We start from the raw sequence: 25,615 nt of genomic DNA on the forward strand, positions 1-25,615 counted from the left end.
TTGCTTCTCAGCTCAGAATCTCTTTGATATGCCTGAGGTGCTGTCAGCTGTGGTTTGCTGAATATGATAACGTGAATTGACGTTATCAGTTACTGTCTGAAACCTGCAGAGTGATCTGGGGAAATGAAGCCTGCTGCTTGTCTGGAGGAAAGGCTCTGAGAACAGAAGGTTCTTGGTTGAGGATCAGCTCAATTTGTATCTTGAGAGTGAAGTCTGTGAGGCACAGAAAGTGTGAGTGACATGGGAGTGTGCGGGGGAGTGACTGGACAGGGATGAGGAGCATCTTGGGGATGCAGGTGCATCAGTCCTGGGTGCCATCACTGCTCCAGAGCATCCTTCTTGCTTGCCTCTCATCTGCTGGGTTTAGGGAATTTATTTTGACCTTGTATTTAAAGGATGGATTCCTTAAAACCAAAAACAACAACAACAAAAAAAAACCCACTAAACTAAACCATAAGGTACTTTTTTGTTGCCTTTGATTGATTTGAGTTTTGGAGTAAGGTTCCCACCTGCAGGTGTGGCAGGCATCTTCTTTAATATGATGACAGATGAAGATTTGGCCATGGGGCTGCACACAGGGGCTGTTTGGGGGAGTTGGAGCTCTGACTATCCTGAACTATTCAAGACTTCAAATAATCCTGATACTATTAAATTGCTTTTCATGTTGTCTTTATATATGAATACAGTTGCAAAATTTCTCCCCAAATTAAAATACATACAGAGATATTAAGGAATGCTGGAGATACTTCATCAATTTCTTCGAGACACCAATCTCATTATTTGCTTGAGACTTTAGCTATTTTTTTAGTTTATTTTCTTTTCTGATATTACCTGCAGCATTGGTATGTGATGCTTTAAAAAGCACCCGTTTGCTGAGAAGGAAGATAACCCTGGGACTTGTTTGTAGCACACTCATTCTGTCCTGTATCTGGTGTTGGAAGTTGATGGATGTTTTTCCTTTCAGGCTTCCCAGCAGATGAATTGCAGCTGTGAATGTCAGTGCTGCCCAAGTCAGATCCCTCCTTGTACATGCTGTCCCCATGGTTTTTAACCCAATACTCTACACTGCTTTTAAGTGTGCATTATTTTTATTCAAGTTCTCTTGACTAAACCCCAGAATTAATGCAATTAATTCTGCTTGCTTAGAGGTTGAGCAACTGGCTGCTTGATACTGCCCAGGTGGCTTCTGCATCTGTGGCTTCAGTCTCATTTCCCCCTTTTCCAAGGGTTTGTGTGTGGATCTCCCCCTCAGCACTCAGCCTCCTGCATTGTGGGAGGAGGGAGGAATGTGGGATGTGGGGCTGGCTTCCTCTTCCCTACTGTGCCTTTGAACCTCTCCTTTGAGGACTCTTATTGAGTCATTTTGGGGGAAGAAGGTGACTGGAGAGCTCTGATGTCAAATACAAAATAAGACTGCAGCCATATCACTTGATACTGTTCCCCTTAAATGCCAAATTGTGAATTTCCTTAGAGGCAGAATGAGTTTTGGGCATCTCTCCAGGAGTCAAAGAAACCAAATTCTAGAGGTCAGTGGACTGAAAAAAGCCAAGAAAACAAGAAGTTAATGCAGAAATAACTGAAGAGAAAGAAGCTGGAGGCCCCTCTGCCTTGTGCCTGGGCAGGTGACCCCTTTGGAGCTAATGGCCTACAAGATGGGCATGTTCCTTCCTGCAGGGCCCTTCCATTGGGGAAGGCAGGGTCCTCACCAGGCCATGGAGAAACTGATGTGCTTGTGAGGGTGGGTTTGCAGCTGTGGCTCTCTGGTAGCCACAGGTGAGGTGGGCTGCTGCTCCTCCCTCTGTGGTCAGTCACAGCTGTGCTCAGCCCAGGGGTGCTCAGGGACCTGCAGAGGGAGGTGAGGAGAGCCTGTCAGGAATGTGTTTGGAGAGAAAATGTGGTAATTATGCAAATCTGCCTGTCCTGTATACCACCACCACCCCCCAATGCTCTCATGAAGGCATTTTCACAGAGAATGTAAAACTGCCTTTTTGGTGGCAGATGCTGAATTCTCCAAACTTCCTCTAAATGTTTATCTCTGGTCAGTTTTGTAGTGCTGTGGAAACCTATTTCCTCCATGCCCCCAAGTTATGGGTATCCTTAGCTGGACTTGAGGAACTCCTTTTGTAACAGCAGGACTACCTCAAGTACACAGGGCACTTGTATTCCCTGGGAGTATTCCTGGTGTTGTTTCCAGTGGATTGATTATTTTATGCATTGTGTAAAGTTGCTCTATGACTTTGATTCTATTACTCACTCCTGGAGCAGTGCCTGTGTGCAGGGAAGGGTGCTTTCAGTGCTAGACTGCAGTGAAGTGTAGATTCACTTACAACTTATTTCTTGGTGTAAAACTGAATTTACCAGCTGGGTTTTTCAGATTACTGTCAGCTTAAGTGCCTTCAATCTCCAGCTTTTTCTGTGCCAGTTTTTGCAGTTCTGTGTATTAATTCTCTTTGTTTTGAATAGCTGTTGCTTTATCATCTATCTAATGCTAATTCAGATTGTGTATCTAATGATCTCTTTAGAAGTAGAAGCTGATACAATAAAAGTGTGAAATGTCTTGGCATCCCATAGCACTCAGCTTTGTTTTCCTTTCTTGTCCTGGATGCTGAGGTGATGCTGCCTTTCCCCTGCACCTCAGATGTGCTGAGTGTTCCTAAATGGTTTATTTCCTTTGACATTCACTTTCTTTTGAAGAAGGGCAGCCACTTCCTATGTGTCAGGCTTGTACTGGAATTCTAAATACTTTAATGCATTCTTATTATCTGCAAGGGTGGCTGGCTAATTAGTTAGCTCAGTAAATAATAGCTTGGTGGTGCCTCTGTGAGAAATGAAGGATGCACACCACGTTTCTGGGCTTTTCAATCCTCCACAGAGCCTGGGGGTCACTGGCTCTGGGTGACTGGAGGTGATGGGGATGAGGTTGGCTTGGTCTGAGTGCCCTCAGTGGGATCTCCCTCCTGGGCAGCCAGGGCTCCTTCTGAGTCCTTTTGTCTTCTCAGGGACTTCACCTGACTCCACACATGGTGATCCCACAGAGCTGCCCCAGCCCAGGCAGGAGCTGGAGCTGCTGGGGCCAGGCCAGAGGAGGCTCCAGGATGATCCCAGGGATGGAGCAGCTCTGCTGGGAGGAAAGGCTGGCACAGCTGCCATTGTTCACCTGCACAGGAGAAGCTTTGGGGGGAGCTCAGGGTGGCCTTGCAGGGCCTGAAGGAGCCCCAGGAAACCTGGAGAGAGACAATTGACAAGGGATGGAGGGACAGGGCACAGGGAATGGCTCCCACTGCCAGGGGCAGGGATGGATGGGATATTGGAAATGAGGAATTGTTCCCTGTGAGGGTGGGCAGGCCCTGGCACAGGGTGCCCAGAGCAGCTGTGGCTGCCCCTGGATCCCTGGCAGTGCCCAAGGCCAGGCTGGAGCACCTGGGACAGTGGGAGGTGTCCTTGCCATGGAGGGGTAAAATGAGATGATCTTTAAGCTCCCTTCCCACCCAGACCATTCTGGGATTCTGTGATGGAGAGGAAATTCTGCTGCTTTTGCTGCTGCCAAGGCTTGAGGTTCTTGACAATTAGTCAGCTTTTCCTGCTGTTCCTGGTTTCTAATGCCTGTTGCTTCCTTTCAAAGGCAACTTCATACCTACTTTTGTGTTGGTGTATTGCAGGTTAAGGCTGCTGAATCCCCCACCCTACAGGAAACACTTTTAAATCTGTAGCAAATTAAACCTATTTATACTTCTAATAATGAATAAAGGATACATTATTTCTAACTTTGAATGTCTTGTGACCATATTGATAGAATTGCTTTATTATCTGTTTCTCCAAGCTGTCTTGCCAGGAGTTAGGTGGCTTTATTCCCAGATTTATAATGCATTCTCTTCCTCTTGGAAAGGGCATATGCTGCCTTGGCTCACTCCTTTTGAGTTTTGCAGGGGTCTCTGTTGTTCCAATTTTAGTTCTATTTCTAAAGCCTTTTGCACACATGTAAAATTTGATAAAAACTACAATATCTCAAGGCTTTTGAATTACTGCAGGTGTAAACTTCAGCCTGCTTTTCGTGCTTCTGGATATATCTATTAATTCATGTAATCTACAAAGGAAAAACTTGAGATATTCCTTAGATAAGGTTACTAATTAACATAAAAAAGAAAAACCAAGCCTGTAAAAAAGCAGTTCCAGTCGTAGATTACCAGCCCCAGCAGTTCTCTGGTGGCTCCTGCCAGAAGTGGTTTGTCCCCCTGATTTGGTATTCTGAGACATTCCCCCATCCATCCTGCTTCTCCCATCTCACCAGGCATACTGGAAGTGAGATGAATTGACCTGTAGCCAAGCTTAACCAGCGTCACTCAGCAAAATCCCTCGGGAGGAAACAGCTGGAAGTGTTGACAGAACATTGGGCAGCCCCTGTTGAGGTGCTGTTGTCACTCAGAGCAGGCTCAGATCTCACCTGGCTGCACTTGCCTGGGGATCCAGCGTTATTCTGATCTGGGTGCTGCATGAAGGTTTAAACTCTAGGCTTAAAACTGAGCTTTTATCAGCAGCTGTGATCCACTGCAGGGCCTGTGGGGCTGTTGTGCTGTGCTGCTGTCCTGCTCCTTTTCCAGCACAGGTTCTGTGCTTCTGTCTGGGCTGGGGGCAGCTGCAGGCTGTGGGCCAGGAGGAGCAGCCTGGCTGGGAGTGCTGGAGTCCTAAACCCTGGCAGCTCTCAGCAGGGAGGGGCAGGAGCACAGGATTGCAAACTGCAGGAGAAGGATGCAGAATAACCCCTTTACGCTGGTTACACTCACCCCTGGGTGAGAGAGACAACTGCTCTGCCTCTGTGACATGGAACAGGAACTGCCCTGGTGTGGAGGGAGGGATGACCTGAGACGGGCTCAGGGGTCAGAGGATGCTGTTAATAACCCCAAGGTGTGGGGCTCCATCCCTGTGTGGGCCATTCCCCTGGGAGCTGGACTCTGATCCTTGTGGGCCCCTTCCAGCTCAGGATATTGTGTGACCTGAGTGTGCTGCTGGAAGTCAGGGCCTGCAGCTGCCTCTGAGCTCAGCTAAAAAACACCTGCAGGGTAAGAAGAAATAGAAACCTGAGCCATTTTGCAAAGGGTTTCAGGTACTTTTGCTTGGTTAATGCTGGGTTTGGTCTGGGTTGTAGAGCCTCAGCATCATGATGTGATGGAAAGTGGGGAAACTCAATTCCATGAAAAGCCAGGTTTAGCATGTGATGTATTATTGCCATTTTGGGTTTTCTTTTGCACTTTTAGGGAAAAGATGTATGTTGTTACAGGATGACTTTCTTGGCACCCTGGCACTTTCCTACCATTACGGATTTTAAAAATAGATATTTTTGCTTCAGTGGTAGAAATGTGCTGCAGAGGTGTAGAACCTTCGTGCTATATATCATAAAACATATGCTATTAACTTGCTAGATATGAGAATAAGCCTTAAGAGAACACTGGTAGATTGATCTGTTACCTAGAAGTGGTATAAAAGTAGTACAAAATGTTCGAGAATCTGTTGTTTTTTAGACCTGACAAACACCTCTCTTCATCCGTTCTCTTCCTCCTCCACACCACAGGTGCAAATAATAGTTTAAAAAAACTTTTTGCTGTTGCAATGATGTTTTTTTCCCTTCAAGAAATAATACATTGATAGCACTAGACAGTAACTTTAAAGGTTTGGTTTCATCATCACTTAAAAGAAGACTTAGAGGATCATAGAATATCCTGGCTTGGAAGAACCCACAAGGATTTCAATGCCCTGCCCAGACCCCCCAGCAATCCCCCTGTGCATCCCTGGTGCCCAAAGGCTGCTGGAGCTCTGGCAGCCTCAGGGCCGTGCCCATTCCCTGGGCAGTGTCAGCACCCTCTGGGGAAGAACCTTTCCCTGAGATCCAGCCTGAGCCTGAAAAAGCTCACATCAGGTGGCTTTCCTCAGTCAGCCAGGTGGGATGCCCTGTTGCAGAAGGAAATCAGGTTTGGTGAGCAGGACTTTCCCCTCTATAGCTGTGCTGGTTGTGACTGATGCCTCTGTCCTCCAGGTGTTTTTCAGCACCTCCCAGAATAACCTCCACAACTTCACCCAGCACTGAAGTGAGACTGACAGGCCTGTGGTTTCCGGGTCCTCCTCCTTGCCCTTCTTGAAAATCAGAACAATGTTCCCCAGCTTCCAGTCAGCTGGGACCTCTCCAGATTGCCAACACCACTCAAAAATCATCAAGAGAGGCTTTGTGATGATATCAGCAGCTCTTTGAGGATTCTTGGATGAATCCCATCAGACCCCTGTAGGTTTGTAGGGATCCAGCTGGAGCAGCAGATCCTGCATGGTTTCAGGGTCACTGGGAGCTGATCATTGTGACAATCATGGAGCTCCAGCTCAGGGCACTGGGACCCCCTTTGTCCATGATCCGTGTTGAAGACAGAGGCAAAGAATGCATTAAATCTCTGCCTTTCCCTGTCTGTGAGGTGATCCTCCTCATCCTGGAACACACTGAAGTCATCTCTGCACTGCCTTTTACCATTAATATCTTTATAAATTGTTATTATTCCCCAGTTCTGGCAGCTCCAGCTGAGCTTTGTCCACACAGATTTTCTGCCTGCAGTGGGGGGAGCAGCATCTCTGTGTTCTTCCCACATCACCTGACCCTGGTCTCACTGGGCACACTCCCTCCTCTTTATCCTCATTTCCAGCCTGGCCTTGGACACTTCCAGGGCTGGGACAGCTACATTTGGTTGTTCTTAGGATGTGAATTCTTACAAACCAGTCCCAGTGGTTTTAGCTGCTCCCGGTTTTGCCCTTGAGTGGGAATTCCAGACTGATTACTGGGATTAGGAATTGTTTTTAGCCTGCAGCAGTCCTGAAGCTTTTGGTCAATTGCCATTAAAGTTAAAAGATGCTATGAAATGTGGAGGAAGACCCATGTGCTCTCCCAATTTTTCTTTTTCATTAGGGAACAGACTGCAAGACTGAAATTGCAAATTATAACTCTCCTGTGAGAAAATAAGATTTTTTGAGGTTTTTTTAATATTAGTGAGGCGACTGGAAGTATGTGACTAACTTGAAATACTTAATTTGAAGACAGTGGTTTTGAAGACAGTGGTTTTGATAGCAGAGGTAAAGCAGGCCTCTCTTGATTATAACTGCATTACATAGAAAGTGACCAAACCACTTATCAGAATAAAAATCAGCCTGTGTACTTGCCTTGATAGAAATTATTTTAATAATCACCAAAAAAATCCTATTTTCTGCTCAGAAGGAATGTGGGTTTGATTTTTTTTCCTGGCTCAGCTCACTAAAACCTGTTCATGTTCTTTATCATATTTTTCACCTTGTGCCTGTGAACAATCTGGATCAAGTATGTGGACTTGTCATTTAATCCTAGTCCTGTCAGTAGTTAAAAACACTTCTCTTGCATAAGCAAATGGAGCAAACAGGATGGAGTAATTATAAAAAACCCCTTTTATAACTCCTTCCAAGAGTAAACTTTCCATTAAAAAGTTTAGGGCTTGTTTTGAGATTTGCTTTTGACTTTTAAATGTTTTTTGATTGATACCAGTTAATTCCCCAGGATCACTGATTGCATGTATTTCATAATGTGACGCAGGAAATCCACCTGAAATGTCTCTATTTTATATATATTTAATTAACTGGATATGTGTGTATAATTAATGCTTTAGAGGGATAGGGTGGTTAGGTTGTTTTGTTATTTGCATAAGCTCATATTTTTGGAGTGGTTTGCTGGTATTTTCCAGGCAGGATGGACTGGTTTTTGTTGTTGACTGTGCCAGCACAGCCTGAGGTTGGGGCAGTGGCAGTGAGCTGCTTCCTACAGTAGAGCTATATTTGCATGACAATTGCAATTGCTTTCTAAAGCTGATGATCACTTATTAATTTGCCTGATGAAGACTACTGGTTTTGAATAAATGGACAGTAAAAGTAGGTGTCAGAAAGTTCCTCTCTTGATGATGCAGCTTTATTGGGGCATATTCAAATGATGGAGTGCCCACTAAGAAGAAGGAAGCAGTCTGCAGCCGGGTGGCATCAGCTCATTTGAATGTGGCATAAACCTTTTTCATGTGTCTCTGGACACTCTCCTGGCACCCTTTGTCAAGTTAATTGTTGTCCATAGACAGCTCTAGGTATGAAGGGACAATATTCCTGGGATTTATCTGCTGGGTGCACTGGAGTCTGCCTGCTCCTTGTGTGTGTTTCCATTTGTCCCTGTGTTTGAGGGTGCGCTGTCAGACAGGAGGGGCTGGGGAAGGTGTGGAGCGCTCACAGCTCCGGCCGTGATCCCACGGCTGTGCCAGTGCTGTGTGCTCAGGAACCTCCTGCAGGGCCCTCCTGGGAAGGGACAGCTCTGAAGCAGGGGGGCAAGGACTTGGATTTCATTCCAGAAACACCTCTTGGGTGTGGAACAAAGCAATGGTTTTATCCAAGTGTCAAATTTGTCAATAAATATTTACACTGCTGACTAATCCAAAACTTGGCGTGGAAGAGGCACTGCAGTTTGTTCAGCAGCTTCCAGCACTGAGGGTGTTCTGAGTGGTCTGTAAATAACTGGAATTCCTTAGTCCTGCTGTTGTGTTGTTACAAAGTGAGCCCTCCGGGTGTTTGCTGAGTTTAGCTGGGGGTGGTGTTGTAGCTGGTCTGGAGACTCACTGGCAGGGAGGAATACCCGGCAAGGGCTCATTGCACCTGAGACATCGAGTCTGAGGCTTCGTAGGTTCCGTAAAGCATTGTCGTGGTTTGGCAAACCCAGCACAAGGGTGAACAGACAACTCCTAAAAGTTCAGTAGAAGGTGAACGAGCATCTCCTAGAAGTCACCAGTCAGAAGTATCTCGCTTTTGTTCTGTTCAGGAGCACAGTGTCATGTTAAAGATGCAGTACCTGCCAAAGCTCACTGGGTTGGTTTGTTTATTTTGGTTTCGTTTTCATTTGGTTGGTGTTGGGATTTTTCTGGTTCATCCCAATCAGATGTCTAACTTTAGCCTTTTTGGAAGTTTCTGGATGCTAACTGCAGGCAGAAGGCATCAGAAGACACAGCTCCCTTACTTCCAAGCTCCACAGCTGCCATGCTGCTAATGGATATCCCAGAGCTAAGCTGGTCGTCCACAGACAAGAATATAAAGTGGAGATGGCTTTTTCTGCCTGCCTGCCCTGTGGCTGTGGAATTCTTGAAGGCCTGGACCCTGCAGATACACCCTTGGTACCCAGAGAGCTTCCAGCTGTCGTTAGGGGCTCCCCAGCTTGGCTGCCTGTGCTCTGGTCAGCCTTGCAGTGGCTGCTGCTCCCCTGCGTGCTGAGCTCGGTGTTTGTCCTACCTGGGAGCAATTCCATCTATTTCCAGCTATTTCCATCTTCAGGACTCTCTGGAAAGCTTGAGGAGAATTTCTTTAACCTTTAAATTATTCAGGCAGAATTTCAAACAGCTGTTGCTGTTTGTGTGGGGATGTTGTGCTTCAGGGCTGGATGGGATCAATAAGTAGTTCCAGGTTTTTACTGGAGCATGTTGTCTTCTCCTGAGGACAGCAGAGATGGTGCTTTAATATCTCCTGCTCTTTAAGTCAGAGCTGTGTGCTTAGAGCTGGGGGCTTGCAGCATGGGCCTGCTGGGTGGTTTTCCCAAACTGGGGGCTTGTTCCTGGCTCACATCCTTTGGTAGGTGTGTGCTGAGGATGCTCAGTGCATGACCCCCTCTGGAGCAGCTGGGCTGCTTGGACAGCTGAAATTTGCCTTCCTCAAAGCAGAGGGTGTTAGCCAAGCTCTGAGAGTGGCTGCAGTGCAGGGAGTGTGGTTTTACCCCAGTGAAGTGCTGTGTGGTGCCTTCAGTGATGGAGCTGCCCTTGTAGCATTGTGTCCCTGCCCCTTTCCCATGCTCTCACTCCTTAGCACACTGTGTCATTATTAGCTTTACTAAGAGCTCTCTTAATTTTACAGGTTTGTTCTCTAAAGGAATTCAAACTTAAAGTGGTGCTAGGGTTGAAGCAATCCATTTGAGGGCAGAAATTGATAGTCCCAGCTAACAGCGCATGGCTTTAGAGGCAGAGGTTCTGGATGTGTGATGGATTATTTAGGAGTTAGTGGGAAAAGAGCAAATGCTTCCTAATAGGAACAGTTGCTGTAGGGCTGAGCTGGATTCCACATTAACACACTACTCAATATTTTTAGCTCTTTGCAAACATGTAAGTAAAACTACTTCTTGCAGGAAGATTTTCTGAATATTTTGTACACTTCATAAAGGATATTTCAAGTACTTTAGTGGTGATACAGTTAAGAGGTATCTTGGAAGAACCTTTCTGCTTGAAATGCATTTCCTGTATCTAATGCTATCTTTAATCTCATGTGGTCTCACAAAAACCTGTTCTGCCTATTAAATATGCAGTAAAGCTGTTCTGTTTGGTAGAAGATTGTATGTTTAAACAGCAGAAGTCCTCACTGCTCCTGTATTTTAAAATTAAAAATTCAGCTGCAACACTACTTCAGATTCAGAGCCATTAGAATGGATTTTTCAGATTTATTCTCGTGATTACAATACAGAAAATTAATTGCTTTTGACTGTAAAGAATTATGACTCATTCATTATTTAAGAACCTTCTTGATGGATGAACCTTTTCCACTTACTCCAAGACTTCTCATGAAATATGGCTGGATTTTTAACTGGTACAAAGCAGGATGCACCTCTGTCACACAGAGGCTGCACTGCCCATGCTGTGGGGAGGAAGGGGTGGAAGGAAAACCAGCAGCTCCTCTGTGTCCAGTTTGCTTGAGTATTCAGTGTGCAAGGAGGAGAGTCTGCTGGGGATAACAGGGAAGTTACTTCCATGGCACTTAAAAGAAATACCTTGGTTTTATAAAAGAAAGGTTGATTACTTCATTTAAACATCAATACCCTTTCATTTCGCTTGTGTGTGCACACTACAAGTGTTTGTGTTACGTACTGGGGAGAAGAAATTGGGTTTAACTCAAGGGATGTTCCCCTCTGGTCTTGGTTCAGCTTCTTCTCCTGGTTTTTATGCTTAAATGATTTTTGTGTGTGTTTAACTTTTGTCCTTTTAGAAAACTTAAAAGAAGTTGTTAAATTATAGACCTTGTGGATTAAAACCAGCTGAAGAGCTGAAATCAGGGTTTGGTTACTTGTCAGCACAGAAGAGTTTGCTCAGTGCCCTTAGAGTTGTGCATCACAAAAACAAACACGGGATTGTGCTGATAGGACATTTGTCACTTCTTTGTTTAATAGAATCACAGAATGGTTCGGGTGGGAAGGGACCTTTAAAATCACCCTAGTCCAGCCCCCTGCAATGAGTAGGAATAGCTTCAGGTAGATCAGGTCACCCCCAGCCCTGTCCAACTTGGCCTGGAGTGTTTCCAGGGAAGGAGCATCCCCCCCTCTCTGGGTAACCTGTCCCAGGGCTTCACCACCCTCACTGTAAAAAAAATTATCCCAGAATAAGACCCAGAGCATGTGAATCCTACGTCAAATATGGCAAATAGAGCTTTACCTCATTATAATAAAATTTCCTAAAATCTTCATGGTAATGAAGTTGTTAATTAGGTAACAATGATTTTGTAAAGCTTTTCCTTAAGAACAGATTACAGAAAATACTCAATCAGGGTTTTGTGGTGGGTGAACACTCTCTGAATCCTGTCCCTTACCTGGACATTCACTGCAGGAGGGAGCCAGGGTTTCCCAGTGCTGCAGTTTTCAGTTCATTTGTGCAATCCTCTCCAGTCAAATTCTTGAATCTCATTTTTTTTGCAGTTGTCTTAACAGAGCCTACATTTAAAAGTAAGTTGCTAGTGATGTTGACGTTTCCTTGTTCCTAATTGGATTTAAAAGTTTTGCATAATGTATTCAGAATACTGGTTTTTCTCTGAGGTTTGTTACCTTTGCTTGTGAGAAGAACTGGGTTTGTAGTTGTGAGATGCTTTTGCTTGTAAAATTAGTCTCTGAGAGTTTAAGAAAATAGATATATCATGTGCTGCTTTGAAATATTAGAAGGATTTGAGAGGCAGTTTGCCAACTGACATTTAAAACCCTTGAGAACTTGTTCCAGCCAAACCTTTTGATAAAAAAGTAAATGCAGCTACGGCTTAGTTACTAAAATGATTTTAGCTGGTGGTTCAGTGCATGTAATCATCTTGGAACATCCTGAGACTCGTTCTTTTGTTCAGTTCTCTGTCATGGCTTTTGGGCTGTGGCTGTGAGCTTGTCACTTCTCAAACCCAGAAATCCTTCCTGTGATACTGAGGCACAGTGGCTCTGAATGCTGTGGTGGCTCATGCAAAGAACACTTCCTTTACCTGGAGTGGTTTTGGGAACCTTCTGGAGGACTGTGGCTCAGAACTGATGGGCTGTCTCACTGTGTGACACCTCTGAGCCTTAGGGGCTGTTTGTCCATGCCACACTGCTGGCAGGGTGTTCCCGTTGGAAATGCCAGCTCCTGGCTGGCACAGGGACCCACAGGTGACCCTGGAGGTGTCCTGGGGACCAGGAAACACCCAGGGGCAGAGCCAGGCTGGGCCAGGCCTCTGCTGGTCCTGGTGCAGCTATTCAAGGGCCAGGAGTTTGGCTTTGGTTTGGTTTTCATTCAGTTTTTGTTAGTCAGGAGACACCTGGTTTGGGAAGAGCCCCGGCCACTGTGGTACAGCAGAAGGGTGTATTTTGCTCACTGTGGTACAACAGAAGGGGCTGGATTTGCTGTGACTGTGGCAAATGGCACAAACCTGACTCTTCTGCTTGGGACAGTGGGTGCAGACTGCTTTTAACATACCACGAAAGAGTGAGCTTTTGGTACCTCTGCTTGAAAAGGGAGGAAGAAAGAGGCAAATTCAGTTTTACAGTATACACAATTTTAATAACAAAATGCTTCTGTACACTGCACTTGTTTTACTCCATTACTCACACCCCCTCCCACCAGAAGTTGGCTCTTGAAACATAATTTAAACACAATGCATCTAGGACTCTCTGTAATCTTGGGTTGCTAAGCTGGTAGAATAGTTCACTTACTAGTGTTTTCATTAGTAAAAAGAAAAATGGAGTGGGTTTTGTTTGGCTTTTTACAAAGGAGTGGTTGGGAGATGGCAGGTGTAGCTTCTTGATGCTTACACAGGGGTGTACAACCTGCTTACACAGGGGTGTGCAGTGCTATTTCACCCCATCTGAGGGCTGACTATACCCCTCAAGGCTTCTGATACCTTTCCCTAGATGCCTCTCACAAGGCAGATTTTTACACAAGATGTGAAATGCTGAATTTCCAGCTGATTCTGAAATTATCTCTAAGCATCCTACTAACGTGGTGCCTTAAAAAGCAAAGCCCAGCACCAATTTTAGCATCTGGGACATTTGCAGTGGAGGAAGGTGTGGGGAGAGAGGAGCTGCTGCCTTTGGTTTCTGTTGTTTCCTTGCTTGTTCCTTTTGGGAGGGGAGGAGAAATACTGTATCCCCCTCTGAACTTGTTTAATTTTTATGGAAAACGTCATAAGAAAGATGAAATTCAGCTCCTGGGTAAGTTTCATAGGTCTGAACAGATGGATTTTGATAGCTCACAGATCACAAAATTAAATCAACTTTATTTCCATTAAAGTAGTACAGAAATTATCTTAGACACATTAAAAATAAGCGTGTAGTGCAGATTTCTGGTTTAAAGCCACGGGATGTGTCTGATTTTACAAGGTAGCAATAGGCCCTGTCTTGTAAGGGGGTAATGGGACAGAAGCTCAGATTTGCATGTGGCTTATCACTGAAAAATTGGATCATTTCTGCTTGGGGGAGAAACAAACAAAACCGAACACCAATGGAGCAGCATTCATTATGTTTCCATCTAATAGGGAACGGGAGCTCAGTGCAGAGGAGTACTTCAGCTGGAGACTGAGCACTCACCCATTTCACCCTTCATCGAGTCATTTTTACTTGTGTGCATTTAAACACTGATCTAATGCAGAGAGACTAACTGGGAGCATTAATTCAGCCTGTTCAGGAGAATGACTCAAAACCTGAACTAGTGCTGCTGGGTTTCCATTTCACTGACACAAGGGTGAGGAGCAGGGGAAGCTGCCTGGATATCAGCGAGGATGGAGGAGACCTTTGGATGGGATGAGGACCTCAAGAGCAGTACAAGAAATTCTGTTTCTAAAAGACCCAAAGACCTCTGAGGTTGTGCCTGGAGATGTTGAAGCACCTGTAAGCAGTGTAGGATCTGTACAAACCGAGGCTGTGCAGCAGAGATTGGGGAGGGCAGGTTAACAAGCTCCTGTCATCAGCCAGTGCTGGTACTGAAATATGATTAATTTAAACCAAATCATCCTGGTTCTTGTTCCATCAACAAAATAAATCAGGGACTGCTGAGTAGCACAATTATTCCAATCCCCTCCTTGCCTGGAAGAGTCACAAGCAATTGCAAATGGAAGACAGTAACTTTAAAATAAGAAATATTAACAGCCTCTGGCTGTGTCCTTGTGCAGAGCGATGGCTCTGCCTGGTGCTCGCTGTCCCTCCACAGGGAATTCAAGTTGACTTCACTGCTGCTGTTTGACATTCTGCGAGTTTTATGATACCTGTTACCCTAAATGTAATGTTTGCTGAATTGCTTTGCTTATGCCTGAAACCTGGCAACAAATGGGTTTGGAAATAGCAGCTGTAAACCAGAGCATTTGGGAGACTGGCTGTGGAGTGCAGAGAGGGAACAGGAGCAGTGCTGGGCTGTGCCTGCTGGCCTCCTGCTCTGCTGTGTGCAAGCCAAGCACTTGAGCACCAGTGGAAACTTGGGTGCCTGGGTGGGTGTGCTTGGACAGGCACTGCAACAGTGCTTTAATGCTTGGAAAACCACCATGAGTGGCAGGGATGGAGAAGAGGGTTAAATGCAGCATTGCTGGAGGATCTGCCTTTGCTTTTCCTGGGTGGAATGAAAAGCTCATAAAGATGGAGTGGGACAGAGCTGGGCTGTTGGGAAAGCACCTCCTCTGGAGGAACCTCAGCTCCTCATCAAGCAGCCACTTCTTGTTCCCCTGTGGAAGACTGAGGTGGTACCCCTTGCACTGTCTGACAGCCAGGGTTTCTGGGATTGCTTCCTGCAGACACAGCTGAGGCTGTCAGAGTTCAGTGGTGACATCTGATTGGGGATGGCAGCACAGCCAGATTATTTGGTTGCCAGAATAATTAAGAAGCTCAGTGATGACTTTGTCTGTGCTGGTACCCTGCAGCTGTAGGTGGAAGTCATCCCCGAGTGCCTCCTCCCCAGGCTCCCAGAGCTGGCCCTTGCCAGCCAGTGCAGGGTGAGGGGCAGCGATGCCCACTCAGTGCTCACTCACCTGCTCCTAGAGCAGCATCCTGGGCCTCGGGAGAGCTGTGAGCACTTAGTGATGGGAAGGAGCAAAGCAAATCTCCCTACAGTAGCTAAATACCCCTGGGGACCAATATGGGTTTGTATTTCTCAGCTTAGCTCTGGCCTTCTGCCTCACATGGGATTTAACCATCCAGAATATCTGCTCTTTGTCCACCTACCCCGCAGGATTTTTTGTAGTCAGTTAAAAGCAGTAATTAATTTCCATGAACAGGTGTAAATGGACTCAGTATTAACAGTAACAAGAGTTCAAAGATATCTCTATGGAAATCCATTAGGCTTCACTGGATCATCTCTTCCATTAAAGTACAGAGTCAAGGGAAGTAAACAAAATATTGGTTTTATATTAAGGGCACTGTATGTAAAAGTAAAATGTTGCAAATTAATATCTTCAAAACCAGCAATTGAAAAACCTTTATGTAAAATCTTACGAGAAGTTACTTATCTTGCTATAATTGCCTTGGACAAATTCATCTCACAAGAAAACATCAAACTGTTGTATAATTGCACCCTAAATACCTCACTAAGTGGCAATACAGAGAGAAAAGCAGAGTGAAATAGCAAACGGATTTTTGTGCAGTGGTTTTTCTGTTTAAAAAGTTTGCAGGATTGTTTAGTACATCACAATTAGCATACTGTAATTATGGATTTGGTCAAAGTATGGCAACACTGTGAGGAATTTCGTTTCTTCATCGGGGTGTGCTGGTAATTGTTTAACACTGCAGCATTGGACACAACACATTTTTTAGTTACACATACATGTATATATATATAAAATAATTCTCCATCCCTCTGAATCTTTTAGCTTTGGTTAGAATGTTTACAATATTTGAGCAGTTGACTTAAAAATAATGTAATCCTTTGCAGACCCCCCCTCACCCTCCCACCCTTGTGGCATCTGAGTACCACCATTGCTGCATAGATCTGCAAATATTTACATATAATTCCATAATAGAGTATAAATAGCAATATGGTACTTCTGGCTAAAGAAACCAAATTACCCCTTAGAATGAGGTGTATGTGTATATATATTTATATATGATTTTTTAAAAAGTCATACTAGTTTAGAGTCTGTCCCATATCGAGTAAGAAACAAAACATTTTTCAGTGAACTATTCTATAAACTAGTCATATTCTCCTAACTTATCAGAAGGGGTCTTTTTTTATCTTGAATTTTGGAAGAGGAGGACAAGTGAGAGCTTATATTACAGGGACTAATTCTGTCTCCAGAGAAACCAGTGGAGTTAGTGCATGAAAATAGCTTCCCAGCCAGAGGAAGCCTCAGCTGGGGGGGCAGCAGGGGGACAAAGAGAGGCTTCTTCCTTCCTTCCTTTCTTCCTTCCCTCTTCTCCTTAACCTTGCTGTTGATATTTGCTTTTAATTAAGAGAACCTTGCATTAAGGGTATTTACACATGAAAAGGTGCTGAAATGCTGTTTGTTCATCATCATTAAGTAATTAGCCTGAATTCATGAAAAGCATCATCAAGTGAAACCAGGGAGCTGAGGACTGAATGCACTTAATATTTCCAATCAATGCCAGCATGCTGAGCCTCTCTAAAGAAGCTGCAGTGCCAGTCTGGGGACACACGGAGGGCTGTCCTGCTCCTGGAGGGGTGTGTGCCCATCCTGCTTGGGGCTCTGTGTGTGTGCGTGTGTGTGTGTGTGTGTGCCCATCCTGCTTCAGGCTCTGTGTGTGTGGTGTGTGTGCCCATCCTGCTTGGAACTGTGTGTGTGTGTGCACATCCTGCATTAGACTCTGTATGTGTGTGTGTGTGCCCATCCTGCTTGGGGCTCTGTGTGTGTGTGTGTGTGTGTGCCCATCCTGCTTCAGGCTCTGTGTGTGTGGTGTGTGTGCCCATCCTGCTTGGAACTGTGTGTGTGTGTGTGTGTGCACATCCTGCATTAGACTCTGTATGTGTGTGTGTGTGCCCATCCTGTTTGGGGCTCTGTGTGTGTGCGTGTGTGTGCCCATCCTGCATCAGACTCTGTATGTGTGTGTGTGTGCCCATCCTGCTTGGGGCTCTGTGTGTGTGTGCCCATCCTGCTCCTGCGTGTGTGTGCCCATCCTGCCCGGGGCTGAGTGCTGCTCATCAGTGTGTGCCCATCTTGTTCCTCTGTGTGTGCCCATCCTGCCTGGAGCTGTGTATGCCTGTCCTGCCCATCCTGCTCTTGTGTGTGCCCATCCTGCCTGTGTGTGTGCCTTTGTGAACTGCTTCTTTCTGTGCCTGCTGTCCCTTTCAGCAAGCTGAGCCATGAACATGCACAGAGCAAAACTATTTCAGATAAATTCACCCCAATGCACTGAAATTCCCACCTGGACCCTTGTTGCTCTTTTTTTTTTTTTTTCCTTTTGTTTTCCCTCCCTTCCCTTACTGGAGTGAAATGCTCAGAGGAAGAAAATCTTCCTCCTGGGCTGCCTTTAAAGTGCCCAGAGCCAGCTGCAGTGTTTGGGATCCTCCAGCTGCAGTGGAACAAACGGAGCGCACGTCCCCCACAGATCCCTGCACAGATATCCAGTCTCCTTCCCCTAAGACTGTTTGCAGTAGAAAAAGTAGAATATGGAGACTCGGGTATAAATGTTTACACACAGTCATATAATTACATAACATGAAACATTTTACATAGTTTGAGGTGAGCATCTCTTTGACTTTTAAACATTAGGAGTGCAAGTTGAATGTAATCATTGCTTCTTTAACACTGAAAATATTATGGATTTATTTTTTAAAAAACTTAAAAATACTGCACCACTCCATAAACAATGTTTCCATTAAGTAGCTTGGAAAATTAGGCTTTATGTCAACATTTGTAAAAATTAGAATCTGATGTAGGTCCCTACAATTTTAAAGTAGGTTACTTATCTGATTTACTTTGTGATGGGCTGTAGGTATTATACTTCACATTCTTTATAGGGCAGCTGCTGGCACTTGCACTGTCCGTAGCCATTGATGATGATGAAGGGTCCTTCGTGGGTGGGTTCGTACTCATTATAGGGTCCTTGGTCTGACATATTGGCCATATGCAGCCGCGTTTGGGATCGGAGCTGCCTGTGGTTTTGAATCATTGAGCACTGCCTAATTCTTCTTAGTGTGGGAGGGCAGCACTTCCTGGAGATGAACACTATAAAAATGATAAAAAAGAAAGAAAACAATAAAGCCATTGTTCCTGTAATTACCCTCTGAGTGAAGATGACATTGTTTGGCTCAGGGAACTGTTCTTCGGTGGTAACGACCATGCCTGCTGTAGTTGGAATCTCTTTGTCTCCCACATGGAAATGAGAAGAGCTTATTCTTTTCGTGTACTCGGTAGTTGGAGCTGTGTACGGTGTCGTAGCCACAGGGGTAACCACAGTCGATAAATTCCAGCAAAGCTGAAAGCCATACACTGCATCCAGAATATCCTCTCCCTGGGTGTGGTCGGGGCTGTGGCAGAGGATGGCGTGCTCCCACCGACCTTGGAAGCCACTCAACCATGTGGCCAAGGCGCAGATCTTTGAGCTGCATTCCCACAGATTGCCGGAGAGGCCCACGGTGGTGAGGGATGTCAGTGAGCTCAGGATTTTGGAATCCAGAGTGGTGAGCTTGTTGTTATCCATGAGGAGGGTTTTAAGGTTAGGCATAGTTTCAAAGACGGTGAGGTCGATGGCTTTGATTTCGTTTCCAGTCAAATCGAGCTTTGCTAAGGTGCCCCAGGTCCACTCCATCCCACATGTCAAGTTGCTAATTTTGTTCCACTGCAAGAAGAGCGTGTGCAGGCTGCTCAGCCGGAGGAAGTGAGCAAAATTAATCTTTGTCAGCTGGTTGTGCTCTAGGTGAAGCTCCCTCAGCTTGATTAATCCTGCAAATCCATTGCGAGCCAAACTTCGCAAGCGATTTGTGCTCAAATCCAGGAATTCCAGGCTACGACAGTCCCAGAACAGGCGGACCGGGATGGTCCGCAGGGAGTTGGATCGCAAGTGCAAGGTCTGTAGCTTGCGAAGGCCGTAGAAGAGCTCGGGGTGCAGAGAGGATAACTGATTAAAAGAGAGGTCCAAATTCTGCAGGTTAAGCAGCTGGCTAAAAGTTGTGTTTGGCAAATGAAAGATTTTGTTGGAACTTAAGACTAATTCCTTAAGTTTATACAGTCCTTGAAAAGAATCTTCTCTGACTGTTGCAATTTGATTATGATCTAAGTGAAGCCAAGTAAGTTGACTGAAGCTTGCAAATTGATCCCTTTCAAGTTCAGTAATATAATTGTGCCTCAGTGACAAACCTAGCGAGCCCTTTTCAGTGGTGTTTGGCACTGAGTGAAACCCCTGAGAGTCACAGTAAAAGAGCAGCTTCTCACAGCGACATTTTGGTGGACAAGCCATGCCCAAGGCAGGCAGCATTTTTAAAACCATACTCATTGCATATAGTGCTGCCAGCATACGAGCCCCTAATGGCCACTTGAAATGTAAGCCTGCAGAATATAATTTAGGAAAACAACAAGATAGGATAGCCTTATCAGTACACTTGGAATATCACGGTGGAAGATTTCACTGCAGATAACATTGCCATGCATTTCCAACAAGCTAATTCTAAATGCAAGAAACAACTTACTACGACAAACCGAATACTTGGACATTACACTTAGGAGGAGTCTTTATCTCGATTACGGAGGGTTACAGTGGCGCTATCAGAAAACATTTTTTTCATAAGGTTCAGTGCAGAGCAATCAGCTTTAGCATCTTAACTGCTCCTTTAAAGCAGAGCTGTCATTCATTATACAAGGAACAGAGAAACACAGGAACTTACCCATTCTTTTGAGTACATTGGAGGGTGCATTCAGTCGTAGTTTGAGACTCAACGCCGTGAGTCTGTGAAAGGCTCTAATGTAAGACAGCCTTGAATAATTGACTGGGTTTAGTGTCCTTTGATATTAGTGCAAAATCCACGATGCTCTATTGGAATATTCCTTTTGAAATTGCTGCCTTGATCTCCTCTGACAGGTCTGCAATTTTTAAATCTTAACACAAGTTTTCGTCCTCCGTGGCTGCTCAGCTGGTTAATTGAAGCTCACGTTTTCATTTTCCGCAGCTGTGGCTTCCTTTAGTCCTAACTTGTTGATGGCAGATGGGTGGCTTATTGCTGAGAGAAGCTCCTGTAGTAGCATGAGTGCATTTACTGAAAAGCTTTTCAGGGAAGCGGTACAAGAATGGATTTGCTTATGCGCTGCGACCACACAGGGCTCTATATAGGCTGACGTCACCTGGTGACGTTCCTTTTGTTTGGGTTTTCCAGAAGCTTTGCTGTTTTAAAGCATTGTGCTGCATGCTGTGATCATGTTAAAGACCACTGATAGAGGGGGAAAAATCCCGCGGCAGGAGTCCTTGGTCCCCAGGACAGCAGGAGCAGGAGGGACTCGCAGCACCCTGCTGCCCCCACGTCTGCGCCGGCTCTGCTCAGCTGGGGTTAAAAGCAGCGCAGAGCGGCGGATGGAAGTGCCTGAGTGCTGCCTGCTCCCACTTTTCTGCTAAATCTCCCTGCATGAAAGGAACTTTTAGATGCAAAATGCGCAGAGTTTGAATAGAGGATGCTGGTCAGCACTGGCTTTCGTGGAGGTGAGAGGGATTGGGCAGCTCAGAGTGCTATGTGACAGCTGTGTGTGATGTGGTCCCTGCAGAAGTGCAGAGAGCAGTGCTGGAGCTGGAGCAGGAGTGTCAGGAAGTACAGCCCGGGAGCAGGGCACAGGGGCAGGCGCTTCAAGCCAGGAGAAATTTCTGGAAAAAGCAAAGCTTGCCTTAGGGCACAAGAAAAATTTAATTGGAATCCAGCTTGACAGTGTGCGGTTATGAAACTAGAAAATCTATTTTCTCCTCCCAAACGGTGGCTTTTTTACTTGCTTTTTCCTGGGCACTGGAGTGCAGGGTGGAAATGGTGAGATTGGCATTTCCAGTCGGGGCTCTGTGCGGTGCGAGGGCTTCCTTGTGGTCACCACAATGTCCTGCTGCGGAGTGTCCCCTCAGAGAGGGGGGACACCCCTCCAGGAGCCCCTGGCTGCGGGGTGGGTCTGTCACAGTTTTCCTGTGAGTTTGGGGCTGCAGAGCTGTGTGTGCTCCCCAGCCCCGCCGGGCTCTGGCTGGAGCGCGCACACGCAGCCAGGAGGAGGACAGTGGGCTCTCTTAGGGGCTGTTTGTTTGCTTTAAAGGTTCATTGCCCTTCATTATTCAGAGCAACCTCTCCTCTGGGACAGCTGGTACTGAAAGGTAAATGACCAGGTTCAGTTGATGTTTTTATATGATTTTAGGATGCATGTGCAGGTAAAGCCTTTGGAGCCACTGCTCTGGTCATAGCTCAGTGTAGGTGCAGGGAGGTGCTGATTTCCTGCTCCAGGCAACTTGGATAAGCTTTTTAAAAATTTTCTCCTTGAGATATAAAGCAACAATGGAGAGGAGGCACTTGAAAATGTTTGCTGTGTAGCAGCGAGGTATCACCTCTAACCTCCAAGATCATCTAGAATGAGCTGAGAATATAAAATTTCCCATGATGATGGAGGAGGATGAATTGTGTTTAAAATAAAATGGCTGTTTACCTTTGTCATTAAGTGTTGGTTCCTTGCTTTGGTTCCTTGGAGGTCATTGCTTAAAGCAAAACCTGCTATTCTCTGCCTGCTTGTCCCTTGGCTGTCCTGTGGTGGAATGGTGATGCTGCCTCTGGTGCCTCCTTTCTGGGATGGGCACACTTAAGGGGAGCACTGAGTGGAAAGTAAAGCAATGGAGAACATGAATGCACAAGAATAAAATCTCAAAAAACTCAAAAAAAGCTAAAGCAAAACAAATAAACCTTACCCTGAGCCCATCGGGAAAGTAGCATTCTTTAATCATGAAGCAAATTAGGAAATGTTAGATAAATTTCTTAAATTGCTCTGCCATAGTAAATGTTTTTACATTTGCTCCAGTGTGAAAGAAATCCATGCAAAGAAATTACATAAACTTATTTAAAGAGATTCTTCTTGTTTAATGTTGAGAGTACAAAGAGCTCAGGCTCAGCTCCAGCTGTCCAGTGGAACCTCAGCTCTGCAGCACCTGCAGAGGATTCTTGGAGCAGCTCTGTGCAACATCCTGATCGAAGGTGTTGGTTTTAATTCTAATAACATTTCAATATGTTACCATAACATTTAACAACAGCATTCCAAAGGGTATAATTAGAGGTCAACTGTCAGCTCTTTCCTTCTTCCCAGGAGGCTGAAATTAGGTATGGTTGGAAACATTTTGCCTTTTTGCATCAATATCTGCTGGTAGGTTCCTCCCACGTTAAGATTGTGTAATTTGGCATAGAGTTAAGAGTTAATGTTCGAACACGGTGAGTTGCTCCTTTTCTGAAGCTCTCCATTCTTTGGCCCTTAACCAAACAAGGGCTATTTAGCACCTTGCCAGCGAGTTTCCTGTTTAGGAAACTTAACGCGAACTTTATGGGTGCTTTTCTTAGCAAAACATGTTTTTATGTGCACTTGCTGTGAAATAACAGTTATTACCTCAAGTGTGCATCTCAGTCTCTGAAGTCTGGAACACTGCAGTAACATTTGTATTGCTCCTTGGGAGCTGCCTGGGGTGTCAGGGTGCAACAGACTGGGAATAAACCCCCAGAAAACTCAGGCAAATGCATTTCTTCTGAGCCTGAAGAGTCATTGCCCAGCATGAAAAGCCATGTCTGATGCCACCTGGGCACTTCTGCCACAGCAGGAACTTGATGGCAGCCTGAACCCTCATATGCAGTGTGGACAGAGGAATTGGCAGGAATAAGTTTGCTAGGACCAAGGGTTTTGAGGGCTTCTCACCTACCCCGCTCCTGGAGCAGCAACACAACTGGTTTTCCTGCTAAACCCATGCGCTGGGAAAGTAGAATTGCACCCTGAGGCGAGCGTTGTCATTTAGTTAGGCTGACATCTTGTGGAAGCCTTCCTAGTGTATTAAGAGCAGTGTACAAGCTAATTTTACTGGATGGAGATGTGGGGGCTGCATGGCTTTGCTGTGCTGGGGGCCTGGAGCTGCAGGTGAGGCTGCAGCAGGCGGGACAGGCAGCCCGTGTGTGGCACTGCCAGCAGCCCGTGTGTGGCACTGCCAGCTCGCCCTTCTGCCTGCAGGAGTGGCCGTGGGAATGATTGCTGGGCGTTAGCACCTCGGGACCATGGGAGGATTTGCTGCCTTTTGGCCAAAGGTTGTGTTTGTGCTGTGTCACAGGGCTGTGCAGCAGGAGGTGTGGCTGGAGTGTCACCATGTGTGCTCTGTCACTTGCATTCGCTGCTGTGGAAGCACTGAGCCCTAGTAGGGGACACACAAGACAAAGGCACATTGGAGGTGACCCAGCAGCAGAGATGTGCCCAGGGCTTCAGGCCAGCTGCAGAGTCCTTTGGGGCAGGGCAGTGGGAGGGATGGGCACTGAAGGTTGGGTGTCCTTGTCTTCATGGGAGCAAAGGGCACATGTGGTGGCAGAGCGTGGTGGCTGTCACCTCCCTGTCTGGCAGCTCTGTGCACCTGGCACTGGTAATTCCTCCTTGTACCAGGGTGAGTGCAAGTGCCACCCTTCCCCTCCCTGTGGTGCAGCCTGGCCGTGGGGAGGGATGTCAGGGTGGCAGTGCTGTGGCATGGCCAGCTGGGCAGGGGGACAGTGCAGGCAGCTTTATTGTCACTCAGGTTCTTGCTGAAGCCCGGGCAATGCCATGCAGCCCATTTGCTGTGCTGAGCTGTGCCTGGCTGTGGGAGATTCCTTCCTGCAGCAAACCAGGGCACAGTCCTGCTTCCTGCACTGGGATGTGAAAACACTGCTGGAATTGGCGTGGGTCACACCTCAGTGCTCACTGCCTGGCCTGGGCCAGCCCTGCTCTGGCTGGAGTTGGTTGGCAGCCCTGCTGTCACAGTGATGGAGGGCTGTGCCTGGTTATCCTCTGGACACCGAGTGAGCCTGGGTGGCAGGGCAGAAGCAAGCATGGGACACAATGCACCCGAGCACGGATGTCCAGTGTCCCCTGGCAGCAGAGCTCAGAGGTGGCACAGTGACACACAGTGACACACGGTGACACACGGTGACACACCGTGGCACTCTGCCTGCCCACAGGAAGGTGTGCCAAGCACTCACTTGTAGCTTACTCAGCGCCCATCATTAGCCAGCATGCTGCCTGTTGTACTGACAGCCCAGGAGTCAATTCCCAGACACCTGAAGCAGAAACCTCTCTGCCAGCCATCCCTTTTGGTGCTTGTGTGTGGGTGGAGGTGGCACAGTGGTGGCTCTCAGCAGTGCTGTATCTGGCTTACATCTGGGTGCTGATTTGGGAGGGGACATGGTGGGCTCTGCAGGGAAGGTGTGAGGTGCTGCTGAGCTGGAGGTACTGTCTCCCTCAATACCTCTGTGGGCTCAGTTTAACCCAAACTGATGATGAACCTTTAAGATTAACAGCAGATATTTGTGATATTTAGCTACAAAAGCATATCTTTGAGTAGCTGGTTACAGGACCTGGTCCTGTTGATCCTGGTGGAATGCACCACCACCACCATGCTCATGTACCTCTATAGATCAGTTGAGATTAGATTTTAACCTCTATAGCTATAGGAAAAGCTTGGGTCTGTCTTTTGCTTGTCTGAGTTCAGATGGCACACCTACAGCAGGAAGGCTTTGTGACAGAAATGATGATTCTGCTCCCCTCCCTGTGTACAAATCCCTTTTCTTTGCTTTGAGCATTAAAAGAGTCCCCTCTGGGGATGGTGGTGTGAGCTGGGACCGCAGGGATGTGACAGGGAATGTTTGTGGAGCTCTGCAAGGGGAGCAGCAATGGTGGGGGAAGAGCAGAGATGGAGTGGGGGTAACAAGCAATTTTTAACATCAATTCTATCCTCTTTGATAAAGATCTGATTTAATTTAAAGTAAATTTGCACCATGGCTAAATTTATTATCCATGATACTGGTCAGAGTTGGGATATCATACTGCAGAATGATTGACATGGTCATCATGACCCTATTAAATCTACTGAATCTATTAGCTGCTCTCTGGCTGCAGGGTTTGTGATTCCCTCAGCAGAGTTTTGTGCTGAATATCTAAAAATCCTATTAGAAATCTGAATATTTGGGCTTCACTCTTGTGAGTCCTCCTAATCCCGTGGATAGCAGGAGCTGCTGGTTGGGCTGCCTTGTCCTGCTGGGTCATTAGCTGGCTTCTCAGTGAAGGCTCACACCAGACATGAGCACCAGTTTTTAATGGTCAGACTAATTGGTTAGTGGAGCAAATTACCCAGAAGAGCTAAACTGGCACTTGGAGCCTTTAAAACATGATTTAT

At 46.2% G+C, this 25,615-nt stretch overlaps 2 protein-coding genes across 2 annotated transcripts in view; one reads left to right on the top strand and one right to left on the bottom strand.

The window, feature by feature from the left end:
* Window positions 1–25,615, top strand: part of CTNNA1 (catenin alpha 1) — a 116,352-nt gene that overhangs the window by 40,358 nt on the left and 50,379 nt on the right. The gene's annotated exons all lie outside the window — the stretch shown is intronic.
* LRRTM2 (leucine rich repeat transmembrane neuronal 2) lies at window positions 17,342–20,404 on the bottom strand. The gene is made up of 2 exons (XM_058815647.1): window positions 20,103–20,404; window positions 17,342–19,318 (listed from the first exon to the last, which is right to left on the bottom strand). The coding sequence occupies exons 1-2, from the start codon at window positions 20,130–20,132 to the stop codon at window positions 18,218–18,220; spliced, it is 1,131 nt and encodes a 376-aa protein (XP_058671630.1). The 5' UTR covers window positions 20,133–20,404; the 3' UTR covers window positions 17,342–18,217.

This window comes from Ammospiza caudacuta, chromosome 16, assembly GCF_027887145.1.
Source record: "Ammospiza caudacuta isolate bAmmCau1 chromosome 16, bAmmCau1.pri, whole genome shotgun sequence".
NCBI classification, from domain to species: domain Eukaryota; kingdom Metazoa; phylum Chordata; class Aves; order Passeriformes; family Passerellidae; genus Ammospiza; species Ammospiza caudacuta.

Excerpts from the sequence above, each read along its gene's own strand:
- LRRTM2 (XM_058815647.1), bottom strand. The coding sequence starts at position 20,132 with ATGCACCCTCCAATGTACTCAAAAGAATGG. Across the intron at positions 19,319-20,102 it reads CAATGTACTCAAAAGAATGG|CTCTTCTACGGCCTTCGCAA; the intron begins GTAAGTTCCTGT and ends CTGCACCCCGAG.